The sequence below is a fragment of the Rhamphochromis sp. 'chilingali' genome (assembly GCF_963969265.1).
Source record: "Rhamphochromis sp. 'chilingali' genome assembly, chromosome: 10".
Classification (NCBI taxonomy): Eukaryota; Metazoa; Chordata; class Actinopteri; order Cichliformes; family Cichlidae; genus Rhamphochromis; species Rhamphochromis sp. 'chilingali'.
The window spans coordinates 32370614-32394864 of NC_137937.1; the positions used below are offsets into that span (position 1 = coordinate 32370614).

The 24251-nt window shown below is 37.7% G+C and overlaps 1 protein-coding gene across 1 annotated transcript in view; it reads right to left on the minus strand.

Annotated features, from left to right (window-relative positions):
* The window catches only part of nos1 (nitric oxide synthase 1 (neuronal)), a 40184-nt gene extending 18434 nt beyond the window's left edge, over nucleotides 1-21750 (minus strand). Inside the window, exons 1-10 of the mRNA XM_080893856.1 lie at nucleotides 21608-21750; nucleotides 17831-18625; nucleotides 15069-15171; nucleotides 11455-11592; nucleotides 4682-4827; nucleotides 4219-4381; nucleotides 3938-4029; nucleotides 1803-1944; nucleotides 1564-1703; nucleotides 384-558 (exon numbers count right to left, since the gene is read on the minus strand). Coding sequence (XP_080749982.1) covers nucleotides 384-558; nucleotides 1564-1703; nucleotides 1803-1944; nucleotides 3938-4029; nucleotides 4219-4381; nucleotides 4682-4827; nucleotides 11455-11592; nucleotides 15069-15171; nucleotides 17831-18552 — 1821 coding nt within the window. The 5' untranslated portion in view covers nucleotides 18553-18625; nucleotides 21608-21750. The remainder of the gene's footprint in view (nucleotides 1-383; nucleotides 559-1563; nucleotides 1704-1802; nucleotides 1945-3937; nucleotides 4030-4218; nucleotides 4382-4681; nucleotides 4828-11454; nucleotides 11593-15068; nucleotides 15172-17830; nucleotides 18626-21607) is intronic.
* Between the last annotated feature and the right edge of the window lie 2501 nt (nucleotides 21751-24251).

Below are 24251 nucleotides of genomic sequence, written 5' to 3' on the forward strand. Positions count from 1 at the left end.
TGTCAGAATAATGTGATACATGCAAAAATAGCAAACACTCTGGTCTCCCTAATTATATGCTATGTCACATATATATTTATACTGCATGCCCTAAAATAATTTGAAGATCTGATTGTTAAATATTACAAAATAGGTTACAATTAAATTTGCCCATCTATAGAAAAATATATTGGTAAACATATTAAAGTATAAAGTACCACAGTTTTCTTTTATATTAAAGGATTTGCAACAAAACATGGAGGAAGAAGAACTGCATTCTGACAGGCTCATTTAGTGACACAATACATGCTTTCTTCTCTGCACATGGCTTCAGTCAATCTGTGCCTGAAATTCTTTTCTCTTCTTCCAATGGAACATGACTGTATTTTGGCACAACACTGTACCTCCAGAATGTTGTAGCGTGAGCTGTCACAGAAGTCTCTCACACCAATCTCTGTGCCCATGTACCAGCCACTGAAGGGGCAGCCCGTGAACTCCAGACCGCCAATTTCCAGCAGCATGTTGGAAACCGCCGGGAGGCCGTACCACTTCAGACCCAGATCTTTAAACCACTCATACCTGAGCAAACAGGGACATGATAGCTAAGGGCTGCTATTTCACATAATTCTACTCATTATAATCCCTACTGAATTTAGGATATTATCCATTGCTTCATTATTGATGTGAATGGTCTCTAAAATCCTCAAGAGCGTGAGTAATTACTCCTGAGACACATAATTTAAAAAGGGACGACAGCCAAAACAAGCATTAACACAAAGAAATCTACTGTCAGTGCTGGACAGAGCAAGCTGGACCTCTATCTACCTCCCACCACTCACTCCCTGCAATCTCTAAGGGGATTGATAACACTGCTCTCAGTGCATTATTTCCAGAGCTGGGTCTAATCTTGTGTAATGATGAGACACCGTTGGTGGTCCTGGCCTGTGCCAAGCTGCTGCCAGGCTCAAGGCCAGCTGATGCAGGGTATGGAGCAAGAGATGCCAATTTTAGGGGAGTCTAACAGTGAGAATTGTACATCAAGGGATTCTGAAATATTCTTGGTAGCATGCAGTGATGCACTGATAACCTGTTGTATAGCTTTTTGAAGGTGTGAAAACTTCTGTAGATGTAATATCTAATTCTTCACTGTGATTGCACATATTATAGGACTGCAGCAGCTTAACACTTTAAATATCAATGGCTTTTATGGCATGTGTACAGTGGCTATTGTTGAAAAAGTTTTCTTAAAAGTAATAGAACACATAAGAATAAAAAACAGGAGGAAAGTTAAAATTTCACTAACAAGCCCCATGGTTACCACAAAAGCTGGCATAGCAACAGATAAAGCACAGGCAGCAGTGTTTTCTTGGAATAATCAGCACAGTTGGAAACTGACGATAACCCAATCATAGTTCTTGGCTTAAAAGCACCCTATTGTTTTAGAAGTATTGTTAAAAGATGTTGAGTGGGTGGATCTTTTAATGCAGCCCCCTCTCTTCTTATTTTTGCTAGATTCTGTATGTTTTTTCTTTCTTTTTCTTTCTTTTCTTTTTTTGCATTTTCAAGATGAAAGACATAACTCACTTTGGATGTGTGATTGGCACCTCAAGAATGAGGTCTTCAGGGATCTCAAACAGCTCAGGGTCATTCCCATTGGCTTGCAGCAGAAGGGGCAGAACATCAAAACGACCCTTTGGAGCTTTCCATCCAAGCTGCATGCAAATCTAATGACCAAACACTACATGTAAGTTTCGAACAAATAGGATAATAAAAGAAAAAAAACATTACTTTACTCATTTAATAGCACAACTCCTCATGTGTACCTCTGTGAATTCAACATTAGCAGGATCTCCCAGGATCCGTCCATCAGGCTGTTTGTAGCCAGCATAGCGAATCAGCTGACTGTTCCACACTCGAAAATCATGTTTGCCATCTGTCCTCTGAGGAAATATGGTGATAGCTGACCTGCAAAAAACAAACAGAAAAAGCTAATAAAAACATGTTATTAATATACAATATAGGCACAACATTTTTTTTTATTATTCAATGGTTCTGTCCATATTGAAGTCAAGGGGAAAAAGTTCCAAATATATTAATATTTGGAAATTTCTCAACATTTTCAACATTCCTAACAGATGGTTAGCACTGTGTCAGTAATCAACTTGAAGGAAATGAATTTCAACATCTCAAAAGACTCAGAGAAGTGCCAAAGCTTAGCTACCTTTGGCCTGCTCCACATGATACTGTTACCGTTTAATACTGTGACTGGGTCAAAGTGTTAATACTACTAAGCTGGTTGTAAGTCGTGTGGGGGGAGAATACTAAGCAGCTGGTGTCAATCTGTGCCAGTTGTGTTAATAATCATCATCTGTACAACATTAAGCCTTGTACAGCCTTGTAAGGTGTCAGCTGTATTGTTAAAGTAACATATAGAAACAAAATATTATTATCTCCCAGTGACCCCAATGTTTTACTTGTTCATTTTTCAAGTTTAGCTGCCTACCTGACTTCTTTTAACAGGAGTTGCTTTATTGTTGAAAAAGAGGTGATATAAATTATATAATCAGGAGTAAATTCTGCATTCTTGAGATTTTGCTTCCTCTGTCACCTCAGTCTTCCACCTTGTTTGTTTTGTTGACTTGGATAATGATTTCTATTGCTTTTTTGCCGTACAACTGGGGTCTTGTCCAGGACAGAAACCTGATTTATTTATTGATTTTACCATCTGTACACCTTTGTTCCAGTCTTGGTCTAATCAAAGGATGCAATCATTAAATAATAATCAGTAATATAAAGTCTGCATTTTTAATTTCCAATTACTTTAATTATATAAAGTGTAGAACTAAATAAAGCCAAGAGTTGTATAAGAAAACTTAACATACATGTGCTAATTTTACAGTATATGACAACGTTTTCCTGTGTTAAGTAATTTTGGCACAGATCCATTTGACATCTGCATTTCATAAGTAATGATACATTTTAAAATGATCTTTTTCTTTATAAAGTTATCACTATTATGTAAAGGAGTTATTACAGTTATTAATAAGTATTTCTAAACAGCTGATAAGTTCCTTACTAATGAATAATTGACAGGTTTAAGGCCAGTAATTAAAATGTGTGAGCTCTCTTCCTCTTCTAATATTGAAAGGATTAATAAATAGTTTATGACTATATAGAGTTTTTAGAAAAATGGTAGATATTCAGAAACATGAAATGTTTTGTTTATTTGCAACCTTTTTAAACCTTGTTACCTTGTACAGTGCTACTTTTTATATAATATTATCAGTATGTAGACCAAGAGTATCATACAAGAGCACAGTATTTTTTATAAAAATAAAATAAGATACTATTATATGATAATTTTTTTGGAGTTATTTAGAACCAAGTTATTTTTTTCAATTCACCATGTGATAATTATATTCCTATTTCTGAATCTGTGGCCATTTATATTAAAGCCAGCCATCCAGAGAGCTGTGGATTGGATATTATAATGGCTCTTTTCAGCATGCATATCTGAGTTGACTTCCCTAGGCCAGGCTAAGTGTAGTAATGAGTCAGAAGCTATCCATCATCCAAGAAGTAAATGTGAGGCGTCACATGTGATTAGGACTTGGCAGAAAGTGAGTGAGGCTTTGCAGGTCTGACAAATGACTGCTTGTTAGTAAGGTCTGGCACTTTACCAACAGGGCAATGATTGGTGCTGAGATGCTGACAAATAGATAGACAGGCTGCAGATAGTGTCAGATACAGCGTTAAGAGAGAATGCTGACAGATGGGACAGTGGGTCAAGTTAGGGTAGTCAGAGAAAGAGTGGCGTGATGGGGGCAACACATGGAGAGAGGAACAAGTGCAGTGGAAGGAATACATGGCGAGCAGTACCAAATCAAAGAAAAGACAATAAAGGAAAAGAAGGCTTGAGAAAAGAGCTGAGCACTTTGCACTATATGTATGTGTTTACCTCAGATTCCCTTTGTTGGTGGCGTACTTAATGTGGTTACAAATGTAGTTGTACATTCCATGGGCTGTTGTGCAGTCTCTGGCATCAAAAACCTGAAAAGCAAATATAAAAACAAGAAGTCTGAAGTATTATGAGTGCATAATAGGAAAACATCTAAATGTTGGCAGAGATGTATCCATCTATATAACTGTCTACATTAATTGACAAGCTGTCAGAAAAAAACATTAACAGCACAAATCTTAGACAACAGCATTCATGGATTTCAGGCATTCTGAAATTACCTGTAGTTTGGACCACTGAATCCTTCCCACACATCTGGCAGCATTTCTCCAGGCATGCTTGGCTCCATAAATCAGTTCAGTATCTTTGAGTTGATAAGTTCCTGAAGCTTCTATCTCCTTGGTCACCTCCTCCAGCCTGTCCACATGGGCTTTAGATCCATACCTGTTGACAGGACAGGGTATCATAAAATAAAAGATCAGGTACATATCTTCTTTTGGCCTAATGATGTGTCTCTGTCTAGGTTTCAGTCAGTCCTGTATGGAATTACTCTGTTCTGCATATTGTTTTGACTAGAATAAAGAATACACTATATAGTACTATAAGAATAAAAAGACACAAATAACCTAAAGAGCACAACATCATAAGAAATTGCTATTATTTCTCCTGTTTCACAGAATTTTGTTTGCGTTGGTACATGCTCTGAGACTTAAACTCTGTCTAGGTATCACACAGTTTGCTTGCCTTTTGATAGAGGTATAGTACTGGTCTATGAAATCGGTGGCCAGTGGAAGAAGCTCTTTTTTAGTTCGGACTTCATCTGGTTTGCGGATGTGCTGGTTGGGCATCACCACAGAGCCAAGGCACACATTTTCGGAACAGATTGGCATCTGAAAAGAAAAGTAACATGCACAGATTAGAGAGGGATTTGGATGAATGTATTATTATTTTTAATTTAACCTCCTTTAATTTGTCAACATACAAAGCATGAGTGTGGAGAGAATAACAACTGGCTTCATTTTATGGTTTTGTATATCAATATATCTTACTTTCCAAAACTGATAAACAAGAACCTAGCTTTTAATGGCTTAAATCGTCTTGATTGTGTGCATAACCAGGTGGTTATTTTCTTTTACTTCTTATCTTTCACTCTCCTCGAAACATTCCGCTCACTCGCAAAACATGTTCAGCATCGATCTTTGTTTTGTGTTTGTATACAAACTAAGAACATCATTAAAAGGCAGAATTTTGTGTTACTTGATATGAAACAGAACTAAAGGACTGTAATTTTGCATGCACATTTAAAATTCTTTTCTTGGTCTTTTAACTTTGGCTTTGTGTAAAACAGTCGTAATTTCAGTTATAAGAACTCAAGACAGTAACACCATAAAACATGCTAATTCTGTTGACAGGCACATTTACCTCAAAACTTTCTTACCAATAATTGCCATTAGATTGTAGTTATTGTTTTAATTATTATTAAGACCTACTCCTAACCTTTTAATATACAAAGCAACATGGCTTTGGTAAATTACATCCACTCACCAGGTATTTGTTATATCATGGTTATGATCATATTCTACTTGATTCAAATAAAGATAATTTCTTCACAATTCCTGGACACTTAATGCATAGAAAGATTGTAACTGTTACATTTCTTTCACAATATCACTCACACATGGCTGGCACGCATGTTAATGAATGAGTAAGTCGGTGAGTCATAGATTGGTATCGTTCCACTAAGCTGAGACAGGAAGACAGAATAAGGAGGAAAGATTTAAAAAAAAGAACGAAAGACAGTGAAACAGGCAGATGCAAGGAGAAAATTGCTCATAGCAACCTTGTTTGGTAACTTTAATGTGATTAAAGTTGAAGTCAGCTGTCACTTTGGTTTGCCGTCACCAGCTTAGAGAGAAAACGAATGAGTGAGCAAAAGCTCACGACAGAAATGATAGCACAGGCGTGCAGTTGAAGAGGAAATTTGACAGTGACCCTTGCAGTGCTAAAATTGGCTTGTTACACTGAGCCACCCACTTACACTGTCCAAACACTCAGACATGCACCAACAGTGTGCCCCCCCAAAAACTTTGACCCTTCCAACTAACCTAAGACGTCACTCAGCAAGAGCAGAAAAAGGAAAAAAAATTCTGTTGAACTGCACAAACAACATCACAGTAAATCAAGAAAAGGGAAAATGTGAAAAGGAGTTGAGAGAGAAACTCAGGAAGAGCTATAAAAAAAGCAAAGTACGTATAATTATAAGGAGGTTGAAGAAAAGATAATTAACAAAACAAAAAGACAACAGAAATAAGACTAAAAAACAAAAAAGGTGGTGGTTAAAGTACGATGATGGATGTGGAAGGTAAGAGGAGAATAAGAAAACTGATGATTAAAACACAGAATGTTAAAAATAAAACAAAGGAATCACTTGTGCTCCAGCACGTCCGCTCCTCATCCTGCTTTAGGCATTCATGCCAGCCAGCTGTCCTTTTCGAAAAAGACGGATCATCCACGAATACAGCAGAGTCTGTGATATACAATAAATCTGAAAATGCTATTACAGACCATTCATTGGGATGCATGTGACAGCCTGTTCGATAAGTCACCAAAGTAATTAGGCTGCCGGTTGCTGTTTACAAATGGCTGCAGTGTTTTGAAGGGTGAATACTTAAACAGCACAGCTCACCTTGTGTTTGGTAGACTGGCTTACTAACTAGAGGAGGAAACTTTAGCTGCATGACAAAATAGAAAACAAAATAGGTGGACCGAGCAGTTTAGGAAAATGGATAGCAAGAAATACTTTTTACATAGTCTTTGCATAGCTGAGGCTTTCTGAGGTATTATCCTCAAACTATTTAGAGGTTATCTTATATACCAATTAGAGCCACCCTACCACCTCACTGTTTTAGGTCCTAAAGTCCAAGAACACCAGTAAAGATAATGTGTTGCATTAGGTTTGCAGCACAGTTTTTCATTAATAACAATATCAGCTTTGTGACACATTGAATCACTGAAAGATACTCATGAATCTCAAGTCTTATGGCATTAAGTATGCCAATCTTTCACATCCCCATGAAATCATGCAGATGTCATACAGAGTGGATAAGAAAGTGATTTTTTGCAAATACACTGACATTGTTATTTGAAATGGTATAAAGCTATATTTATCAGTAAGTACACTGGCAGAAAACAAGGGAAACCATCATAGGACCTCAGTAAAGACATGATACACTGAATCTGGTACAGGCTTTCTCTCAGTCTTTAAATACCCCTATAAATGGTAAAGTACATGATAGTCACCACTTCCAGGTGTTCATTGTCCTTTGTACTCTAACAAAGCTTTTTATGTGTGTTTGGGCTTATTATCCTGTTGCTGTATGAATCATTCTCCACAAAGATGCAAAAATGCGGGAAGCATGTCGCTCAAGAATGGAGTGCTTCTTCTTCGTCAGGGTGCATTCATTTTGGTGGTGCTATCCAACTGTGTTTGATACACCATGAGCGTTTCAAATTCTGTATCTGGAATGAAGCATGCATTGAAATGCTGATACTGTGGTCAGTTTGGTCTGCATGCTTTATATACATCTGGTGCAGCTTCCACAGTCTTTTTGAGTTCACTGCTCCCTCGAAACATGACAGTCACAGTTAGGAAATCATTAGACATTAGGAAAGCCCAACATGAATTTGAGCTCTTGTGCTTAGATGTTTTATTGTGATGCAATATTCAGCTACTTAGTAAACAATGTTCTGATGGAAATGTAAGGGAAAGCAATAGTTATAAAAGATGCACAATGGCTTCAGACTGACTTGAATAAGCCTCCATGGAGGCTCAAATCCCTTACATTGACAAATGAAAACATGGTTCACTGGAAACAAACACACCAGTAAAACAGCAGTCAGTTTAATCATGTTGTTCCTATTTTAATAAAAAGCATTTTTGTTTCAGTTTTACTGTTATGATTTGAATTTCATTTTTGATCTTTGCAGAATCATCCTAAATAGTATTTACTGACTGTAATGTGGTCCTACTTGTCCAGCTGGTAAGACAATACTTCATCTGACAGAAAAACCATAACACTCATGTACACCTCTGAGCCCTTTGTAGTTAAATCACTCCTAATATGTTTAAAATGGACTCCTTTCACATTTTTGAAAACTTGTGCTTTAAATGTAAGCAGTGGATCTGTTATGACACCTAGTTGTTTAAATATTGTCTTCTCCCTCCTACAGTTAGATTGAATTTGTCTGATAAACTGATAAACTGTCTGGAGAAAAATAACCACATATTTTTACTGACTTCGTGTAGTCACAGAAATCTACCCATGTGCATTATTTTAAAACGTGTTTGCCTCGTTTCTGATTTCAGGATTTTGTGACACTTAATAAATGAAACAATCATTTGAAAACTGTACTGAAAACTGCCATGTAAAAAACAACAACAACAAACCTAAAAAAACTGAAAACAAAAAGAAGATAAAATGTCGAAAGGGGCACTTTTTAATGACATGTTAACCGTGTCATCAGCACATGTGTGGGAAGTAGATGGACAAATGTCAGTTTATCATCATGAACATAAAAGCTAAACAACAGAGAACCCTAACTTGAACCTTGAGGAACTCCAAATTTATCATTAACTATTTGTGAAGTTTTGTTATTATTTTCTTTCAATTTGTAAGAAAATATTTTATTCATTCATTTACATAAGATGGAATTTTAATCTTTGAAAACTTGATGATTAATTGTATTTAAAGATTTCATTAAATCAAGTTCACAGCCATGGTTCACTTGCCCAATTCGGCGTTAATATTTTTGAATGCAAACCAAAGACACCAAATTGCAATGAGTGAGAAGTAAGAAAAGATGATCTGTTCAAAGGTCAATTCCAGTGTTAATTTTTATACTACAGGAAAGATAATTACTGATTTGAAATTACTAGTAGTCATGTGATCACCAAAATTAAACACAGGTTTTATTGCTGCAGTTTTCCAAACACTCCATTATTGATGGACCCAATTAACATTTTTATAATGAGAGAATTAGTGCCTCATTATGAGTTTTGATAAATATTATATTGAATATGTGCACAGCTTTTGTCCTTGAACAATTAAGAGAATTTCTGAATTTATTACTTCTCAAAAATGATTAATTATTTCTTATTTGGGAGACGAAAAGAAGAGTGCAATGTTATCACAGAGCTCCAGAGTCTATGTAGAGAGGGAATCAGAGCAGATTGATGGAGCAAGAAAAGATTAGCCATTAATAGTGCAGACTTTTGTTTTGTTTCTTTGTCTTCAACCAATAATCAGCATTTCTTGATAACAAATTCTCAAAACCACAAAAATAATCTCCAGTTTCGATCTTATAGCATTTATAGTAGCTTTTTAAATGTAATACATTATTATATAATTTTTGTCAATTATTGTGGTTCGCCTGTGATGCTCAAGCTCTGTTCTACTATACAGATGTTTTGTAGTCCAGTTGTGGGGTTTTGCTGGGAAAAGTGATGGTGTCATAATATATCATGTGTAATTCAAGTTTTGTGGCTCTGAATGTGATGCTATTGTTGTCAAATAAAAAAACTTTTTCTGATATGTTACAGGTGAATAGAAATGGTTAATCTTAGCCCGTTGCTATAGGGTTTCTAGGCAACTTGACAACATCAGAATATATGATATAGATAAGAACCTTCAGAGGCCTAAGATCCACCTGTTTGCCAAGTTTCTTTTACTTTACAAGTTTCTTTTCTTTTTTATTTTATTCCTTGAATTTTTAAAACTTGTTGTGGCTGAGGGTGAACTCTCTGTTGCACCATTGGATTTGCCGCATTTTTGCCTTCAAGTTAGCCTACTGATCACATCACACCTGTGAAAATGTGAAATGATCACACCTGGAAAACTACTGACACACTTTGTGATCATGCCATTTAATCAGTGCTGTATGATACACTGCATTAAACTCGCTTCAACAATGGCTTTCCGAGTCAGTTATCATGCTGAGGTTAGGCATTAGCTCAAAGCAGAAATCATCATTTTCTGTTCAATATTCACATCTCACGATGAGTATTAAAGGTACATCTACTGATTTTATGAATCCTAATGTATCACTTAATGCCTTTCATTAGTAATGTTTATTAAAGCAGCTGCAGATGGTTGATAAAGGGATGAATGAATTGGTTTTCTTGAGCCACTCATGTTACTGATTCATGAATGTATCAGCATTTTGGACAAAAATATCCACTAAACATTACGTATTTAATTTCCCAGCACTCTCTTTTTTTTTTTTCTTTTTTTTTTTTCTCTTCTGAAAATGCTGAGTCATCGAGTCATGACTACGTGAGTCACTATCTGACCATGTGAGCTGTCCCAATACGGTAGGCTGTGCCAGTGATATGTTGTTTTTCGGTCTGAAGAATTAATTGTTTAATAAGCTTCACCTAGATTTACCTAACCCCCCTGATTTCCTGCTTAATTCTAATGAGCTGAATCACCAACAGTTCAGACAGGATTCTACTAATGTATGAATGGTTAGCGAGAAGCAGCGAAAAGGCAGACGCCATGCTGTGCTATTGTTTTCCAATCTACTTGACTTGCAGATTATGTGTTGGTAAGTCTGCAGGCTAAATGCATATTCAGTCAACCAAGACACTGTACTTTATGTTCATCAGTGCCTTCAAGATTACCATTTAAGTCACAGACATCTGTCAACTTTGTTAGTCAGCTTACAGTATAAAAGCTGTGGAAAACCAATCTGTTTCCCCCTTTTGTGATATGTCAACAAATGCAAAATCACAACTATATTTCTTGTTATAGCTGATAAAATTATTAAATCTTGTATTAACCTTTGTGTTTACAGAATCTTGTCACACACTCTCTTTTTAAACTTGTTATCAGTATTCACCATATTTCGTGACAATGAAAACCCCCAGTACATTGTGATTCAATTCAATAATGAATACACTCTTTATTAAACTCTGTGGTTGTTTCGGGAGAATTAAGCAGTTTGTTTTGTGAGACAGAACTCCATTTGATTGCACATAGTCTCAAAACATTTTTCAAGCATAAAAGCCAAACACTTTTTCATGTTTCAGCTTTTAGGAGTTTGCTTTTGTTCTTTTGCTTAAGAGATGTCAGCCGTAAAGCGAATATAGTTTATTTGTCTAAAAGTACAACAGGCTGAAGATTATGGGAAGATGTGATTTAGAAAAATTGTACTATATGCATCACTACTTGCAGGTTTCAACACTAAAAAAATAAAATAAAATAAAGAATATAAACACAATATTGCATTGCATTAAGATTGCATCATACAGGTGTTTCTTTTTGCCAGTAGTTCTAATCTTTCTTATTCAGTAAAGGGATTTAGAATGTGAAGAAACAGCATACTACATAATTGAATAATCCAAATCTTTCTCACCCTTGCTAGGATGGTTTTCTGTGACAAACACAGATGCTATAGCAGGCTCCTTGATCTCTGTGATCCTAAGGATCTTTTCTTCAGGTGAGTTTTAATTGTCTTACCTTGCTGGAGCTGTGGTGGAGTGTGTCACTGTAGATGGTGCCAGTCTCCCAGTTCTTAATCTTTATAAAGCGGGGGCATTTGGAAGGGCTGCCATTCTGCAGTGACTTACTGGGTGAGGTCCTGCCCTCAGCTGGAGGCTGTAAAAAACACAGAGACATTCACACATGACTCATTTCTTCAGACCCTTGTACTTTAACTGTCTAATATGTTCTGGCCTTGGTAATACTTTTGGTGGAAACTGGATAGATTGTTTATAACTGGGAGTCATACCGAAGTAAGTTGAAAAGTGACGCAGACCTCCCACTGCCAGGAAATGGATTTGAGTGCATAAAGTTGGACATGAGAGTTTGACGTAAGAATACTATGTGAAATATCTGAAAGCATTTCAACTGGCTGCCTCAGTGAACCTCAGCCCTTTGTTCTCAAGGAATATTGATTTGTGATTGTGCTTATGTCTCTCTCACTCAGGCCTATGCACAGAAACCATCTGCATTCTTTCCTTTCTCCATTTCTCTCCAGAATAAAGGCAATCAGCATTTAACAGCAGGTTGATGGCAAGCTAACTCTAGGCTCACATGGTTTTCCAGTACTGTAGCTATTGACTGATGAATGGCTGCAATTTAACCCCAAAGCCAACTGTAAGAGCTCCTGGAGAAGGCAGCAAATGATTGCCAAAGATCAGAGTAATCAATTGCACACCTTGGAAGCTCTTTCATCATCTTCCACAGCTTTGTTAGTCAAACAGTGGTGCAGCTTTTGAAATACTTGCTTGCATGCTTGCTGGAGCAATGAATACCGACAGTGTCACACTTGTGGGGTCTCACTGTCATTTGATGTCCTCTCAAACTGTAGGAAGGAGTGAATAGAATCTGATTTTACACGCACAAGTAGTGTGTTTAATGCTCGAACAACAATAACCCCCGCCGAGCACCTCAGATATGACGTGAGGTTGTGGATAAGATGAAAGATCATTGTACCATAAGGAGAATGCACATCAAACAGGCAAAGTATTTCAGATGTGGAAAAATTAAGCCTTTCTGACTTAAAAAAGAAATAAAAGTTGTGTATCATTTGAATGTAAGGCTTGTTGCTCACGGGCTGGAAGATAGCTTTGGCATTTACATTTATTTCATTTTATTTTTATTTTTTATCGCTATCTGCAAGTTTCAGAGAACCGCGTTTCTTTGAACAATCGCTAAATACAGTATAGATGTGGGTTTTTTCTGCCATCAAGATCCTTTTAGAATAATTCTCCCTACATGTTTAACTTCCAGGTAAAATGAATTATTTTATGCGTTTGTTTGTTTATTTGATTGTAACAGCTCAAGTTAGGTAAGGGGAAAAAGTGATTGCCTAAGACTAGCCCATTGTCATCCTTGTTATGACCCAATGTACTGTACAAAGATGGTCACTGTTTACAAATGCAAAGATAATACAACCTAAAACATAATCACACCATAGCCAGTGGTCTTAAGACACTTAAGGGATGGTGTTTCCTTTTGCTCTTCCCATAATCTGGTTGCAAGTTTTGCTATCTGTTAATTTAAACATAGTTTGGAGTGAGAATCTCAAACCACATCATGAAAGTGCATTTTTGCCCAGTTTGGTGTGGGAACATGTGAAACGGGCCACTTTCATGAATAAATCAGCACTCTAAGTCTGATATGACATAAACATTTCTCATCGGAGGGAATAGAAGAAAGGCTTAATCTCGTTTTGTTTTAATCCAGTGAAGGTCTGCCTAAGTCTTTGTTAGACTTGAGGGTGATAAGCAGCAAAACAAAATAAAGAAGAATAAAACAAAAAAATAAAGAAAACTGGATTTCCATCCAAAGTCTGCAGTTTATTGATAAAATCTGCTAGCAACAGCTGCTATTACAGTCTTCAACTGATAATATTGTTGGCACCACAAGTATTTTGAATGGCAAAACTGCATAAATAATATGTTCCAGTGCCTAATGTCAAAAAAGCATTTGCTGGTGCATGTATCATGCTTTATCTGTTTAAATGACCCAGTCCTCCCCAAGATATTACACACAGACTTATCTCTTATTTTAAATCCTGAGCCCTCAATATCAAGAATAAGGTGTGGTTATGTCAGAAGGGAGGATCCATGGTGCTAGAAATTAAGATAATTGAAGCTAATTAGATGAAAATGATTTCATAATGGGGCATAATCATTTTCTGGTAAATGTGGTTATGCAGTAAAGTTCCCCACCCACCCAAACAAAACCCTCTGATGGGAAATCAAGATGAAGCGCACAGGACAGATGTAGATATGAATAGAGAAATGAATGAAATTGAGAGTTTGAGAGAAGAGATATGTTCTATATTTTAGATTTTGAAGACAAATACATTTCTGATTTGACAACTGATGCCTTCTTCAGTGATGATTAAGCCATAATGTGCAAAAAAAGGAAGCACAGAGGCATATTTTCTGTTTTCAGTGGAGTATCAGAGTTGGTGACTCCATAAATCACTAGACGGTTGAATATGAGAGAACATCCCACCACCTTGCCTTTTCAGTCAGCTTATTACACATTAAATTATGCAGAAGCTTAAGTGAGAGACACATGGAAAATCCTTCACCAAAGTGAGAAAACTAATTTGCAGGGCATCAATGTGTCACTTAAAATCTTTGTAGTCAAAAAGGGGAAAAAATCATCTCCATTTTCTGAAACTATTTAACTTTTGTGTTTATAATGAACTTATTGTTGTACTTGAGTCTGTCACATTAAGTACTAAGCAGGGAGCCATCAAAGTTAGTATGAGTGTCTAGCAAAACGCCTGCAGGGGAGGTTCCTGCTGCATGAGTAAGTGCACATATACTGGACACACATTGATTCCAGTTCCCAAACACACATTCTCACAGGCAAATAGGCTTCCTCAACTTTAGCAACTACACACGACAATGAAAGACATATGGCTTCTTACTCCATTAAACATTTCTACTCTGTTATCAAGCACCATCCATATCTCCCCTCCCTCCCACTTTCTAACCCTCTCATACATATATTCTCTCAAGCATCCACATTAACACTCTCTCTTGTGGAGGTCTGAGAGGATGGATCAATTTAAGAGGGGTCACATTTGATGGTGCGAGACAGATCAGCAGCTGCACGCATTCATTAGGCCATCCTGTCTCATTGATGGGGCCTTGAAGTGGGATAACCATGTGCAGATTACTATCCCTATCGCTGACATTTAGACCTGTGGCCAGATCCTTCTGTGTAGAAGGCATAATCTGGGTTTAATGCTGCACAATCTTGCTGATGGTTGGATCTAATGTCTAGGTGATAGGATCTTAAGCAAAGGCTTTGCACAATGTAAAAAGAACATGGATGTGCATGCTCAGTTTGTGAATGCATGGGACCATAGAACACTGTGGATGATTGTTTTAAGGGCACAGAACCATAAAGGCAGTCACAGATTTACATGCATTACACAGCTGAACTAACCAAGCCTGCACAGGAAGACTCGAACACACAGGGAACACAAAAAGGTTTATTTTCCAAATTCTTGATCTATCAAAGTATAGATGAAAAACTTATGCTTACACCTGCTTTCTTTCACTCTAAATCATTTCAAGGGCTGGGAATTTGTTTCACTTTACCTTGTCAGTGTCAGCATTGTTAAGCACCACCGGCATGTTTTCCAGCATTCTGTCATTATCTGGCACCAGCTGTGGGGATGTGCCATTTCCCACGCCAAGGTCCCTAGAAGTCAGATACAATTTTCTGTCAGGTGTATAAACTCGCATCTGGTGCAAACTAATCTTTCATTTTAATTTAAAACCTCATCCAAGACATGCATACACATACACATCAAACAAGCATTCCGTTTTGCAAAGAACGAACAAAAAAAAGAGGATCTGTAGACACTCTAAAATACTGTTAAATAAGGAAACCCTGTACAATTTTTAAAAGCTCTGCACACCCACGAAGGAATTTCTCTGTTCAGAACATAGTGGGTGCACAAAGACAGGCATAGCTCACCGCTTCAGTCAGACACATTTATGTGACTAAACTTTTACACTGAAAACACAGATTTTAAGTTCATTTCAAAAGTGTTTCTGCTACTTTTAAGTTGTTAAATTGAACTGAAAATACTTTGCAAGTTCATGCAAATAAGTGGTAGTGAAAAAACATCCGTTTAGCATCTCTTGCCTATGTGGTCTTTGTTTAGAAATTCATGTGTTTATTACTAGTTCAATTCTACAGCCTAAACTGTTTGTGTGTGTAATAGTAAGAAAATACAGATTTAAGTGTTTTCCTGAATCGAAAATCAGACACAGAGATGCATAAACAGATGGTGAATCAAGGTGACTGACCGCAGATCTGTTTTTCTTTCAGTAAATAGCCCTACAGTATGAACGGCTGTTATTCATCAGAGATAAAAGAAAAAAAAACATATGAACAGTGAGAGCTCTCTGTGAGCTGTAACTATCTAATCCTAAGAGATTGAATGAGAAAGGGGGGAAGGGATATCCCTGAGCTGCCGCTCTTGCAAACCATATGAGACCAAAGTCGTCTTTGTGTGATTTCAAGTTTGCGTTCCTCCAATCGAAAGCGCCCACGCACATTGTGCCTCCTACTTTCTTTCACACTCCCCCTCCCCACCCCCATAAGCATGCGTGCATGCTAATTGTAAATTCTCACAGGCATCCTTTCTCCCTTTCACACCCCCTGTCACACTGTATCTCTTTATTGCCGCAATTTGCGAGATCATATTCATCCCCACAAATCGGAGGTGGAGTTCAAACATGCAGAAACAATGAGAGAAGTTGCATGTGTCATTTGTCATTAGCTCTGACTCAACCTCATGCTTAATTGTGAAACTGTAATTGCTTCTCCTCTGAAAACAAGCAACACTGGCTATAATGTGAGTTTATTTTCTGTGCAAATAGGTATAATTTGCAATGAAAAAATGACCAGAGATTAAAAAAAATTTATTATTTAGTATTAAAAAATATATTAGTATTATTCATCACTCTAACCTTTCTCTCCTCAGCATCTCTTTAGAAATAATTTTCCGACAGCAAAATAGAATTAAGTTAACTGACTCTTACCAGTGCTGAACAAATCTCAGCATGCACAATCAAATGTATTTAAATCCCTATTTGTGGGAGCACAGGTGGCAGCATTAGGTACGGTTGTTTAACCATACACTTTGGTGTTTTTGCATTGAGGTTTTTCCTTTTGTTGTGTTCTGTCTTTTCAGAGCACATGTTTCTCAAGAAGGCAATGAATCACTCAAAGGGTATTTATGAAAGAGAGGAGGATGCACATGGATTGGTCAAGAATGAGATATTGATTCAAGGAGACTGCAGCCTCAATTTGATTTCAATTGGTCGTGGGAGTACAATGGTAGATAACTGAGACGCCGATAACAGTACACTGTGCAGAGCATGTAGACTGAATCGAGGATGTTATATTATCCCTGACTTAGAAGCCTTGTGAAAAACTCATCTAGAGGGAAAACTTAAACAAACTGCAAGAAATCCAAGTCTTCCTCAATAAATCATAAAATAAAAGTCTAATGTGTAAAATAAACAGAATTGTTACCAGTTTTGCACTTTTTCAAAACTACTGTTATGCATAAATACCGCAGGACCTGAACTCTATATCCAAGAGGGGCTGTTCGTAAGAAGCGCAGCTCACTTACAAACTGATAGACAATACATTTTCTTTCTGTAAAGCTTTATGTTACAGAAAACTAATTAACTAATTAATTATCCATGATTAATGTAGGAAGTCGCATCCATTACTGATAAAGCACTTGCCTACTGGGAAATGCTCACATGCTGTGTATTTTAATCCTGGTGAAACAGCCTCAATGCATACAGCAAGCAAAAAGAAAAAAAAAGTAAAAAGTAAAAAGAAAAGTAGCTTTACATCTATAAAAAAGCAAAAGTTTGACAAACTGCCAAACTGTTTAAAGGATGTATTTGTAAGCCTACATAAAGCAGCTGGTTCAGCAGTAGAAGAATACCAACTGAATTGGTCCTGAGAAATGTTGTGAGCAATTTTATTTTAAGTGAGGCTTGCTAGAGACCAGCAGGCAGACGATAATTACTTGGCACTGTAAGCTGAGTCATATTAGTTGAATGAGAGACTGTCTATTACAGCTAATTAACACAGATGCGTCAGGTAGTTCAGAATCTTCGGGGTGGCAGAGTGAACAGGGATACTTTCAATCACAAGACCAGGTGCAAGTTCTTGTGTCAGCCAATAGCCACCATCTTTAAGAGTCCTTGAACTGCATCCTGAGTCTAATTCTATCTGGTCTCTGACGGCAACCCTCACTGTGAAGAGGATGGTGGACAAAGACACTTTAACTAAGGGATCAATAAGGTTGTATCACATCACAAATTACCAGGCCACTTGAATCTCAGCATCTCTTCTCCCAGCATTCCTCTGGCCTTCTCCATTGATCTCCTTTTTGCTGTTTTTGATGAGGCGCAGCACTGGTTCAATCTCCTTGAGCAGTTCATTGTTTTCCTCCAGCCCGTTGCACAGGAGAGCTCCACGGCCCCCATCCCTCATCAGCAGGGGGTCCTGGCCTTGCATGCCTCCCCTCTGTAGGAGGGACTGGGTGATGGATGGAGAGGAGAGGTTCTCAATGGCTCTTAGCTGGTTATCCTTGTTGACCTGCTGCTGTTGCCCAGGGCTCAATGCGTTGAGAGGGGACCACTGCTCGTAGGACTTTGATGATGGTAACACAGGGCGCGTGACCCTCACTGTACGCTGGCGCCCATCTCCAGAAAGCGTGGTCTCCAGGTGTGTGGTGAAGCCCTCAGGCCCACGGAGAATCAGCACGGCATGGCTCTCAGGCATCACATTCTTCAGTGTCTCCAGGGCCCGTTCATATGACAGATCCACCAGGGGCTTGTTGTTGACTGCCAGAACAATGTCGCCCACTTGCACCAGGCCACACTCCTCAGCTGCTCCACCACGGATGAGGTCTGACACAATGACAGGTGGCTTGGAAACTCTTTGCTTCACCAGGAAGCCCAGACCGCCAACCTTCCTCTTAAAAAGGCGCACTGAGATGATGTTGGGCTGGAGCTGGCACACTGTAGGCTCCGACTCCTGCATGGTGCCTGTGTATTGTTGTGTGTAATTGTGTGTGCTTGTCTGTGTGTGTATAAGTGTGTCCTCAGGAAGATTTCTGGAAAGCAACAGAAGTAGAAAGAGGAGGAGGGAAATAAAAGTTCTATTAGTTTTGAATGAAATTACATTGACAGCATGATTTGTTTACAGTGTGTTAATTTAACATCAGTCAGAGAGGGGTATATGAGTCATTAAAGCAGAGTGCTTTCACAAGGTAATGTTACACAGATCATTAAGTCCTGCTGAGCTACAGATGCAAAATATTGTCATAAACATGAAAAGCATATTATCCTACTTATCACATGGCCATGTTCTGTAATGTTTAAAAAAGCAAATATTGAGTATATAAAAACTGAAAGATTAATTGCACTTTGGAATGTCAATATTTGATTTCTCTAGTGGAAAAATTTCCTGCTGCATTTGATCAAGAACCTGGTACAATTTGGACTTATTTCTTTTTCTTAATACATCATTGAGTTGATGCACCAGTGACAGTGATCTAATAATATTTTCTCTGATCTCTATGATTTCCTGGGGGTACTTGATATAATGAATCATTTACATATACTTTGCATGCTTAAGCACAGGATTGGCGTACTTATATATGGTAGGATTGCTGCTCTTACCATTAGAAACACAGGTAAGGTAATAGCTAAGGTTTCACTTTTGTTTGAGGTTTCAGTAATTAACACACACACACACACACACACACACACGCACGCACGCACGCACACACACACACACACACACACACACACACACACACACACACACACACACACACACACACACACACACACCAGTCTGGAGTGCATTGTCTTTCACCACATGCTTAAGCCTCTGCACTTCCAATGAACTTTACAGATGATTAAAAAAAACGTGTCAGTCTTCACGACGCTACAATAATGCGTTTACCTCTTTAATTCAACGCCACTACATTTGTTCTTTGAGATCGTTACATCTGGTCGCGTGGGTGATGGCGCCTGCAAATGTACAGTAGGCACTCAAGTAAAGCTGCTCAGTGCGCCCGCTACGCAGACAGTAAAGAAGGGCAGGCATGCTGCTGCATAGCAGAAATAATTCAGCACCAAGGTCAGCGCCCCTCTGAACGCTGACGGTCTTCACATTCCAGTTTTGGTTATTCCAAAAAAAAAAAAAAGGTAAAAAAAAAATCTTTAAAAAAAATCTAGAGAGGGTTTTTTGAACTCTTGCCTACTTTTCAGAAATCCACTTGACAGAAAATCAACTTCTCCAAAGCTCTCATGACAATATGCACGTTTCCCAATATTTACTAAAGGCATGTAAACCTTTTAGTTGAATCAGTTCATCAAACAACCACTCCCGTACAAGTGAAATCACACATTCCGGGGGGCGGGGTCATGGCTTCAGTTCATAGCCTTGGGAAAAACTGCCACTAATCCATAAATATTAGCTTAGCTCTCCTGAGGTGCTGGAGTAACTTTTATAGGCTGGGCGGCCCTTTAATCCTCCTTTGTAGCTGCACCCCACGAAGATAGGAAATTGCCAATAACAGACGTGGAAAGTGATGGAAATGTGCTCTGAATATGAGGATTAAAATCTTTTTTGAGATTGCCGCTCTGTTTGGTTTGGGTAGAACGATTATCTGTTAGGCAACATAGTGGTCATAGTCGTCTAAATGTTAACTAGGTTACAATGCTATTATCTAGAGTGGGCAAACAACTGTTTACTAAGCTGTATGCAATGTGGCTTATAGCTTGCCCGTATTCGTTGACAAATGTGTACGTACATAGCCTATATCTGACTCAAATCACGATCTACTGTAATAGTCCAGAGTTATTAAGTACTTGTTAGGTATTCCTTAATTCTTAATGTTTTTGGTAACTCCTGGTTGAGTTTGTTTCTGCAAAGTTTGCATGTATGTTTTCATTTTTAATAACTCATTTCTAATAATTTACCGTTTGAAGTGATAAACTGCCCACTTATAACTCATTTTTACACCAAAGTTTTCAATATGGCGTGAACCAATGGGAGAAAAGAGGGATCGGAGGTCGTCTCCTCTCAAGGACCCAGTGACAGTATTAAAAACTTTACAAATGTTTATGTTGTGCTCACATGTTGCTCATAAAAGTTGCCACTAAGAAAATGAATGAACTGGGTACCAGGCAGCATTATTTTAACAGGTCGGCCCCTTATACCTCAGTGCCATGTTGTTAAAGGGAACATCGAGGCTGCACATAATACATAATGTTAGGGTGATAATATGGACCGAACAGCATTGTTTTAGCGGATTAAGAGATTATCCGGCAAGGCGCCAAACAAACACACAGGTGAGATTTATTTCGGGAACTGTCCCCACTCTGCTTGCAGAAGCAACAAAACGAACAAATGAGAAGTTTATTAAAAATACCTATACTAAGGTAAAATATTAATTAATAAATAAAATTAACAAATAGAAAAAAAAACCGAGAACCAAATTACACATTTTTCCAATACCCCCTAGCTGTGAAAGCAAGAATGTCTGATTTCTGTTGTCAAATCCAAAGCGAAACTGCGTGTTGCTAAGAAAAACACTTGCCAATGCTCGGGAAACAAAGATTAACTGGGAAAGACGACCAAATGACATCAATTAAATATAGAGCAACATCTAGCTTAAAAATGCCCTTTATTACTTTTTGAAAAATCTATGGGTAAATAAATTCAAAACTAGAATAATTTTATTTTGCACTGCTCCTCTCACTGAATACATTCGACAGAAAATCGTAAAATGTTCACATAGACCGCGGATATAGTGTTTATTTTTCTCAGCAACAAGTTCTGGTGACACTTTTGCTCCCAGAAATAAAAATAAAATAAAATAAAAAAAAACAGCAGCAAAGGGCTGCCAAATCTACTGCTGTGCATGACAAATAATATTGAAATAAAACTGGTTTGCACATTAGTTTAAGAGCGCTCCATTTATTCTTAAGCTCTTCGTCCACCAGCGGAATGCACAGCCCCATTTTCCACGGAGACAGAAGAAAAAATAAAGGGAGGACAGTGAAGTAAAACAAGAACTCACCCCTGAGTTAAGGTCGCCGGCACAACGACCTGCTGCGGTGAACTTGGGCTAAAACTCCTGCGCTCCTGCTTCTCGGCTTCAGCAGCGGCTACCCAGCTCTTTCATCCAAAGACGTCTCCAAGTCGCTGAAACGCGCTCTGCCTCTCTAGAGACGAGGCACGCTTGTGCCTTTCTGCTCACCGGGGTTCTTTATAAATACAGAGCAACGGGAGACACTGTGACGAGCTCGGAGAGAACCGTGCACGGGCATTTAAATGAACTGTAGGTGGGTTTAGTTATCTCGGATATCGTCATCACTCAGCATGCAAGTGGTCATGTGCCAAAAAGTGATTCCCAGGGTTTCGTGCTTTTTTCTCTTTCCTTTTTTCAGTGTCTAATATCCTCTTTTCTGATAAATACACAGTGGTTAACAGGAATTTATATATAAAATAAAGAAATGTTCTGTTTTGCAAATATACTTGTAACTCTACATTATTGTACATGTGTGTCCTACTTGAAACGCCTTTATAGAGCTGTCCTGTTACATTTGTTGCAATTTCTGCTGCCATCTTGATCAGGTCTCTCTTGAAAAAGAGATATTTAATCTCAATGAGACACATAAATATAAAAATCAGTTTGCCATACAATGATTGCAGCTTCGACCTTGTGATGGACATTTTCTTACTGGCTTTAAATGGCTTTATATTATTCATAAGAGATATGTTTGAAAAATAGATAGATCAACAAACCATTGTCAACAGTTTAAATACCAGCAATCCACTCCTCAAAGAGCTGAGAAGAACAGTGGGCACTAAAAGAGAACAACAAGCTAAAACATGCAAATATCCATTCACTCGAATGCCGATTGATGCATTGGGAACAAAAGGGGTTCAGTATCTTGCCCAAGGATACTTTGGCATGTGGACTGTGGGAGTTAGAGATCAATCTACCAAAGTTCCAGTTGGTAGACCACTCACTTTACCACCTGAGCCACAGTCACCCTAAAATGAAGATGACATTAAAAACTCATGGCATATATTTGGCATTGCCTCAAGTATCATGACTCATCATGATCCTGCAGAAACTCCCCACAGCCCATGCTTCTCCAGGAACTACAGCGGCCACTGAAATACAAAAACTAAACATGGTTATCCCTGAAATCTTGAACTTAACAGGTTTCAGCATCTGAAAAAAACATAGTCTACATGCTAATAAATGTATCATACATTGTCTTTATGAGAAAAATCTGACTAGTTATAATTTACAAAAATAGTTTTATACCAAAATGAGCAATGATGGGGACTGAAACAGAAAAAAAACAATTGCAACACCAACACATTGCAGGCTTATCATTGAGACTTTTTTGAGACACTAATCTAAGCAGAGATTCCCAGATGCCACTCTTCCCAGCCACCTCTTCCAGCACTTTCAGGTAGACGCACTATGAAGCCAGCTGAGAGACATAAACTCTCCACCTCTCCTGAGGTCTCCTACCAAAAGAACTTGCCTGCACATTATCATGTTATCTTGTACTGTATTTCTGCACTTAAATCCATGTTTAAAGCACCAAACTGGAAATATTATATATATAACATTATCTGCTTCCGGTTTATTTAATTTCTTTGAATTATCATTCATAATTGTATGCAAAAATTCAGTTAGTTATATTGCGATCAACCAAACTCCTAAATTCCCTGCAGAATTCCAAAATAAATTCTCCAATCGGAGAATTCAGCTCATTTAGGTCGGTGACTTTAACTTACACATTGACAATACTTCTAATTGTATTGTCACGGTTTTTAAAATCGCAAAATCAGTTAATTTAATACAACATGGTAATGTTCCCACTATCAAACTGTCTAATTATTTATATTTTTTGTGGATTCAAAGAAATGGGAACAAAATAGATGTTTTTGTGACAACCTGCAAGTAACAAACTGTCTAAAGATGCAATTTAAAATTTGCTATGTTGTTTGTTTTGTGAAGACATAACACTGGTTCATCCCTTGGATGGCTTAATAAACAAACAAACAAACAAACTTAAGTGGCTCAACAAATGCAGAAATCAAAAGAAAATTCCTGTGAAAATGGCCAATAACCAATGCTTGAAAGAAAAATAGAGCTGAGGAATTAATCAAATACTAATCAAAAGTGACATTCACAACTTATAAATGACATAAACCTGCTCATCTTAGTTATTTCTTGATTTTTTTTTTTATCTTGTTAAATTCTGACAATATTGTCCCCAATTTATGGCACAAGCCTTGTCGATCAAATATAAGGACAAGAGCCAAATGATGATAACAGTAATAATAATAATTGTTCATTAACTGTATCAAAGTAAAATGTTAAATTAATCATGATTTTGATTTGAGGTCATATTGTCCAAACCTGAAAAAGCAGTCAATGTCCACAGAAAAAATGACTTTCAGAAAGCCTGAAGAAGAGTTGCTCAAGACTGCTCAAGTCTAGCTCTCTGGAAGCAGAATCTAAAAGAAGTGAGGGATGATGCTGTTGCACAGCACTGTATAGTGGGATTGATTATATTTAAAGGAAAGAGGTACTCTTGTGAAATTCCCTTTACAATCTGCCTGCTCAAAAAGCTCATTCAATGACTGAAGACTATGTATTGTGCCATCCACCTAACACAACGTTCACCTACAAG